Source organism: Ornithodoros turicata, chromosome 3 (assembly GCF_037126465.1).
Source record: "Ornithodoros turicata isolate Travis chromosome 3, ASM3712646v1, whole genome shotgun sequence".
In the NCBI taxonomy this organism is placed as follows: domain Eukaryota; kingdom Metazoa; phylum Arthropoda; class Arachnida; order Ixodida; family Argasidae; genus Ornithodoros; species Ornithodoros turicata.
The window spans coordinates 56,979,828-56,987,808 of NC_088203.1; the positions used below are offsets into that span (position 1 = coordinate 56,979,828).

General features: G+C 45.2%; 1 protein-coding gene across 1 annotated transcript; it reads right to left on the reverse strand.

The window, feature by feature from the left end:
* Nucleotides 1-274: 274 nt before the first annotated feature.
* On the reverse strand, nt 275-5,130 carry LOC135389506 (uncharacterized). The gene is made up of 2 exons (XM_064619547.1): nt 5,052-5,130; nt 275-1,194 (listed from the first exon to the last, which is right to left on the reverse strand). The coding sequence occupies exons 1-2, from the start codon at nt 5,128-5,130 to the stop codon at nt 275-277; spliced, it is 999 nt and encodes a 332-aa protein (XP_064475617.1).
* Nucleotides 5,131-7,981: the final 2,851 nt, after the last annotated feature.

Genomic DNA, 7,981 nt, shown 5'->3' on the forward strand with positions numbered 1-7,981 from the left:
TCAAGGAGCTTAGACTGCTCTGCTAGATGTTACTCTGCAGATACACCTTTTGTGTAAATACGAGGAAGAGCTGAGCTGCGTTATTCTCTTCAAGTAATAAATACTGTAACAATTACTTTGCTGTGTGTTCCTTGCACGACGGCACCTTGACAAGTTTTCTTCACAGCTTTGCATCAAGTACTTGCTTCGTGGTAAGTGAAATCAGTATTTTATTTTTCTTGTGCTTGGATCTGAGACATTCAAAGATTTTGAGAACAGTCTTAGAGTACCTGCATCACCTGTAGAAATGTGGGAGCATGTGCACAGGGGACTTCTGTTGTAATATCTTATATGCGTTCAAGCGCTGAATGGCTCGCTCTACATGGACTCGAGGACGCACTATCTCCTTATTGCGGAGAGCATCGGCTTCACTCATTTGTTTTTGTTTCTTCAAAAATGGAGGCCTTGTCAGTTCTAGGTTTACGTCGCTACAGAGAGTATCTATTAAAAACCCCTTGTCAACCATAACTTCGTCCTTGAAAGCAGTGCACAGGTTGAGAACACCAGACCCTCCTGTTATTTCACAGTCTGAGGCACGACGCCCATAGCTCTCACTCACAAAGTTGATCAGACCACTTGGTGCACAACCGATGAGGACCTTTGCAGTGTGACCTTTCTTGTACTGGCGGTAGGTAAGCATTCTGGACTGCAGATCTTTCGCTTTCTCGATGGGGACTTCAGTACAGTCCAGTACTACACGTGTTCTGCCAAATTTTTTCGAAGTAGACAGGTAGGTTGGCTTGCCCTGAATATCTTGATGGGAAAAATACTGCCTCACGTAAGATGCGAGCAAGGATAGCAAGTCCTTCACAAACAGATTGGAGACAGTTGTCCGGTGAACATTGAAGACCACGGCAAGAAAATTGAAGCTTGTGTTATGATAAAGTTTGATCATCACCATCAAAACGACATCTGCATCACTTAGGCAGTACCATCTGCATGAAAGTTGCTGCCGTACTTCCACAAATTCTTTTGTGATGTTCCTCAAAAGTTGTAGTAATCCGATGCCTGTCAGTGCTACTAGGTGAGAGTCAGTCCTGATTGAGCTGAAAGTCATGGGTGGCTTCACCTCTTTTGTGAACGTGTTTGCCTGCGTAGATGCATCCTTTCGAGAATCTTCAGTTGGAGGTCCTGATGAGTTTGGTTCGTCCAATGCTGTTTCACAAAGGCAGTGAAAGGATACTGCATTTATGTGAATACCACTTGTGCATCTGATCTGCTTAGCAAGTTGAAACGATTCCTCTTGTCAAGGGTGGGGCTGATGTGGTATGTACACACGCGCATGTCAGATGGTCCTCATCAGTAACTGCGACGGGCATTCGTATGTGCTGCTCACACATAGGTACGAGAGGTGCAGTCTCCATGCGACCTAGACAATACATACAACCTCATGTCAAAATGGGTTTCAAAAATTCAACGTGTACAACAAATTCATAACGTACTTGGGGCCTTCGTCGTCGTTTTACCGTGTCATGCGAGTGGACCGGCAGATTGCACCTAGGGATGCTCCACGAGAAGTCGTCGAATGTAACCTAACGGTACCGGTTGAATGGCCGGCTCTAAATTTCGTTTTCGTTTCGTTTTATTACCTTAAGGGCCGTAAGGCATTAAATAAGGGGGGAGGGTTACACCAAAAGAGGGCAATTGCACAGTAACAAAGGTCACTAAGAGAACAAAAAACGAACATTCTTTCATACTTACAACCTATTTCGAGAAACAACACAGCATACTTAATTATTTGTACGCACATGCGTAAATACATTAAAAGAGATACAGCTCCTCGCACATGTTAACAAATCGTGCTTGTCCGCCGCCTTGGAAAACGTCTGACGGAAGCATGTTCCAATCCCGTACACCTGACAACAGGGGCGAGTTTTTATGATACTCCGTCCGTGATAGGGGAACAAACAATGTATGGGGATGGCGTGTACGTTCAGAATAGGGCGGTGCCGCAGAAAGATAATCAGAATTTGTATCGTAAAGATTGTAAATTATTTGTAGACGATGAATCTTTCTCCTATTTGCTAGCAAGGGAATTTCTTTTCGTCGTTTAAACGCTGTTATACTGGATTCGCGATCGTATTTATTAAATATAAAGCGGACCGCCTTCGATTGCACAGATTCCAACTTTTGAACAAGATAATTTTGCCATGGGCTCCAAATCGACGAGGCATACTCTAATTTTGATCGTACAAATGAGGTATATGCCAAAAATTTGACTTCGGAAGATGCAAGATATAGTGTGGAACGCAAAAAACCAAGCGTCCTCAAGGCGGCACAACAAGTCTGTTCAATATGATATTTCCAAGAAAGATCATTACATATATGGACACCTAAGTATTTATACACAGTAACCCGATCTAGCTGTATACCGTCAACGGTATAATCACTTGCTATGATTCTTTTCGACCTTGTAAGGCTCATACATTTAGTTTTAGATACATTTATCTCCATTTGCCATCTGTTGCACCAATCGCACAAAGAAAGCAAGTCCATTTTGAAGAATAACAGAATCTTCTAAACAAGTGATTTGCCGATACAATACCATGTCGTCAGCATGAAGCCGCACAGTACTATGAATGTTTAAATGAATGTCATTGACATAAATGAGGAACAAAAGAGGGCCCACGACAGATCCCTGTGGGACACCTGACAAAACCTTCGAGACGGGGGATAGTGTGCCATTCCATTTAACACATTGTGTTCTATCAGTTAGAAAACATGAAAACCACTCTGTGATATTTTTGTCGATGCCCTGATGTCTTATCTTACTTAAAAGTCGTTTATGCGGGACTCTGTCAAACGCTTTTTTAAAATCGATAAAAACTGCGTCAACTTGTTTCCCGTTATTCATACATTCAAAGACATCAGTGACGAACTCGAACAACTGTGATTCACATGAACGATATTTTCTAAACCCGTGTTGATTTCTAAAAAACAGAATTTCATTTATGTTTAAGAACTTTCTGACATGTGAGCATATAATATGCTCCATAACTTTGCAACAAATACACGTTAACGAAATGGGCCTATATTGAGAGATGTCAGTGGGTTTCTCAGTTTTCGGAATAGGAGTAACAATTGCATGCTTCCAGTCTGAGGGCAATTCTACATAGTCCAGTGATTGTTGAAATATTATCTGGAGTGTCTTTGACGACGAGTTTTTAGTAATTTTTAATAGTTTAGAAGAAATGTGGTCACAACCAGGAGAACTAGATAGAGGCAAGAAATCTATTACTTTAGAGATGCCCTCAGCTGTAAAGACAATTGGTCCGTAGTCATTCACATGTGTAACATTTTCATCATTCAACATCAGTACACGTGGGAGAATGTCCGATTCTTGAACAAACACAGAGGAAAAATAATTATTCAAGGCAACAGAGCACTCCTCGTCGGACATAACTTCCCCATTATCGTGAAACAAGGGTCTATTTGCATTTTGCCCAGCTTGGCACCTAACTGTGTTCCAAAATCTTTTAGGGTTGTTTCGTAGCATTTCCGACAGGTCATCCCTGTAGAATTTCTTTTTTGAAATTTTTAATTTCTGTTTATACTCTGAAGCAAGAAAATGATAACGTTCCCACGCACCATGTGCGTTACTATTTCGGGCCTGCCGGTAAAGTCTTTTCTTTTTTCTTGACAAGCGTCTCAGCTCGCAACTGTACCAACAATTATAACGATCATTGATTGTGATACAAGGGACATACATGTCCGCGCAGCATAAGATCGTATTTTTAAACGACAACCAATTTGAATTTACAGATCGGTCACGCCATGAAGATGCAAACTCTGAAGCATAGTTTTGCATAAACGACTGAATGCCAGACAAGTCCGCATTTTTATAATCAAAAATACGTTTAGCCGTTTTACTCTGTGGCACATAATTAATGTCCATTGAAATCGAAACCGCCTTATGATCACTGATCTCGTCAAAATAATCAACCTGCAGGACACGTTCAGGTCTATTAGTTAACAACAGATCTAAGACAGCACTTCCACGCGTGGGACAAATGACTACCGGCTGTAACAGAAATTCGCTGCAAATATCAAGAAATCCGACTAACTCTGCTCTATTCCGACTGTCATGGGCTACCTCAACTAAACTCCAGTTTATACCAGGGTAATTGAAGTCACCGCCTAACATCAACATTTTATTTGGATATTTTGCACAGATTGTAGAAATACAGGCATGAAGCTTGTCATTAAAATCTGATGCAGCATCTGGTGGCCGATAACATACTCCGGCAATAACACTGAACGAACCACCGTCAATTTTTACAAACAGTACTTCAAGGTCAGTCTCGATATCAATAGAATATGAATTTAGCCGTTTGTGAACAGCGATCATTACACCACCACCCCGTCTCCCCAGTCTATCTTTCCTATGAATAGTAAAAGTTGAACACATGAAAAGATGACAATCATCTATATCACTTGTAAGCCATGTTTCGGTGCCTAGGATAACGCTGGCATTACACATTTCTGTTACCTCATAAACTGAGTCTTGAACAGACATAAAACTGCGAAAGTTAATAACAAGCACTACAAAAGGAGAACGAGAAGCATACGAGGTCTGATTTCGTCATATACCAGTATTTGCGGGGGGAGCATTTCCCTCTGCACTGGTGAAACAGGAAGAACTACGTTTATCTTCTACAACTTTCCTCATATCTTCATCGAAGACGTAAAATTATTAAAAAACACGAAATAATTAAAATACTTATTGTACGAAGTGTACCTCTATTGTCCTTCTTTGACGCCCTGCTTGTGGCAAACCATCACGTATTTCGGAAGTTGTTTGCCAATTCTGCGTTTGATACACCAAATTCGCAGGAGCTTCTTGTCCTTTGGGAAGGAGTGAAAACTTACTTTACTTCGGGTTCGGTACAATATGTATTGCACTGCGGAACGCAGTGTCACGAAGCACGCTTGGAACACGTTTATTCCGCCTTATTCACAAGGTCCAACGCTACAGCACACCCGGCTCATCGTCCATGTCGCTGCACACACACTCCGGAACTGTTCACGTGCCTTCCTCTTTTTCCTCCCGTCCTCCTCGTGCTGCCGGGGAGAGGGCACACCTCGTGCCATTGCCCTTTCTCCTTCCCTTTCCTCCTCTTGCTTAGCTAGCCCTCGCTCCTCACTCCCTCTCACCTACAAGTCCCCCCTTCCTCACAGTCCCCCCCCCCTTAAACCGTGCAAGGGGGAGTCCAGGGGGCACTATAGGACATCAACTGGTCAGCATTGGCGAGGCCCTTATTTTTCACGGAGTTGACATCCTTTAGTCGAAACGTGTTCCGTCCAACTTGGGCCACGATACGAAATGGACCTGTCCGACGAGGGGCCAACTTGGCTGTGAAGCCAGCACTGGCTCTGCTTAGTGGATCCACCTCTCGAAGCACCAAGTCCCCGACCCTGAAGTGTGATGTCCTGCGTTTCTGGTTGTAGTGCCTTTTTTGGTCGGTCCTGGCCGAGTCTTGACACTCCCTGGCCATGTCTAGGGCATCCTGAAGATAGGGATCTAGTTCGGCTGCCAGAGAATGTGGTACAGACGGTGGTACCTCAGCGTGAGCAGTCTTGGGGCGCTGGTCCCACGGTAACCACAGCTCACGGCCATAGCAGAGGAAGGCTGGTGTGTAGCCTGTTACTGCACTCTCTGACGCATCGCAAACGCCACCTCGGGCAGCCTTTTATCCCAGTCACGGTGAGAGAGACAGTGACTGGTGATACACTGTTTCACCGTGGCGTTGTGGCGTTCAACCATTTGACCTGGGGGTCGGTACAGGACCGTATGACGCTCCTTTATGCCCCAATGCTGCAGCACCCCTTTCCACAGCTTGCTAACAAAGGGTTGCCCATTGTCGCTGGAAAGTGAGCCGGGCACCCCATGCCGGCAAAAGACGTCGACCATCTTGTCAGTGATGTTTCTTGAAGTTGGTGCACGTAGGGGGAAGAGTTCGATAAACTTGGTGAAAATGTCAATGACTACCAGAATGTACTTGTTCTGTTTGGACGTTGCAGGCAATGGTCCTATAAGATTCACGCTGAGTTGCTCCATTGGTTGGGCAGCACGTGAGCTGTCCATCAGTCCCCTTGGCTTTTGGCGATTCGGCTTGAACGCTTGGCATTGCTGGCACCCCCTCGCATAGCGTGATGTGTCAGACCAGACACAGAGCCAAGTGAAACGGCCACGAATGCGTCGCAAGGTTTTGAAGATTCCTACATGGCCACTCAAGGGGTGATCGTGCTCAATCTTCAGCACCCATCCTCTGAGATGCAGGGGAAGCCAGGCAACGCTTTGTCCGCCAGCCGTGTACATCAGGACACCATCTGCAGTAATCTCACTATCTCTGGCTAGGTCAGCAACTTTCTTGTTCTCTTTTGGGTTGTCAGGTAGCGATCCTGACTCAAGGTATTCAAATAGCTGCTGTAAAAACACATCATTATGCTGTTCAGCAGCAAACAAGGTAGGATCAGTGAGGATGGATGTGTCTAGTGGGTCTATGGAGGCTGCAGCGTGGAAGTAAACTGTGTGCTGTGGCTCGTCAGTCTCAATAGGAAACCACTCTTCTGCAAGACTTGGCACGACAGCTTCCTCTGTGGCAACTGGACACCTGCTCAGAGCGTCTGCAGGTATATTTGCGCGTTCTCTTCGGTGCTTGATCATGCAGTTAAAACCTGCAGTCGCAAAACCCACCGTCGCACTCGCCCTGAAGACTGTTCTGTTTCGAACATCCACGACAGGGATGCATGGTCGCAGTGCACCTCAAAGGAGGTAAATTCGATGTACGGTCTGCCGCCCATACCACAGCGAGGCACTCCCATTCTTGGACGGTGTAATTTCTCTCTGCTTCAGTGAGGGTTCTGCTGATAATTGATACGGGCCGGAGGTGACCTTCAACATCCTGTAGTAGCGCTCCGGCAATGCCAATGCCACTTGCGTCCGTTTCAATCACAAATGGCCTGTTGAGGTCTGGTAATGAAAGGGCAACTTCTGCAGCTAGGGCATCCTTCAATAGGTCAAATGCAGCTTGTTGTTCAGCACCCTATCTCCAGCGCACAGCCTTTTTAAGTAGTAATGTAAGTGGTTTCGCTTTATCGGAAAACCAGGGAATGAAGTTGCGATAATATCCAACTAGTCCTAAAACATCTGTAGTTCTTTCACTGTGGATGGACGGGGAAGCTCCGGTACAGCCCGCACCTTATCCGGATCGGGACGAATTTCACCGGGTGAAATGACGTGCCCTAGAAACTTCAGGGTCTGCTTACAGATGCTTACTTTTGCTGGGTTAACAGTGAGTCCTGGTGATTCAATGCGACGCAGCACCTCTGCTACATGCTTCACGTGGTCCTCGAAGTTATCTGAATAGATTAGAACATCGTCCAAAAATGTCATTGCGTAATCATGTTTGATCCCCTCCAGCACTTTATCCATCAGGGCTTGAAAGGTTACTGGGCCCCCTGCTACACCAATTGGCATCCTTTTAATCTGGAAAGTTCCCTTGTGGCATAAGAAGGCAGTTTTTGGACTGTCTTCTGGATCAAGTGGGACTTTGGGACAAGAATCCTTGTTATAGGTCTAGAGTCGTAAACCACCGTGCACGGCCCAGTTGGGCATGCACCCAGTCTGTCCGCGGCGTAGGATACACGGGAACTGTGGTCCTGGCGTTGAGAGGACGATAGTCGATGGTGAGACGGTGACCCCCTGTCTTTTTCTTTATCGAGACTGGCGCACTGGCCCCTGAACTGGTACTTGGTTCAATAAGGTTTTCGTCCAAGAGGTCCTTTATACACTCATCAAGTATCTCCCTTTTCTTTGAATTTACTGGGCGCAGTTTGCAGCAAAGTGGCTGATGTTCTCCAGTCTATATTTTGTGCACTATCAATGATGTACAACCAGGTTGGGACGTGAAGACATGTTTGTAACTGTTCAGTACATTCT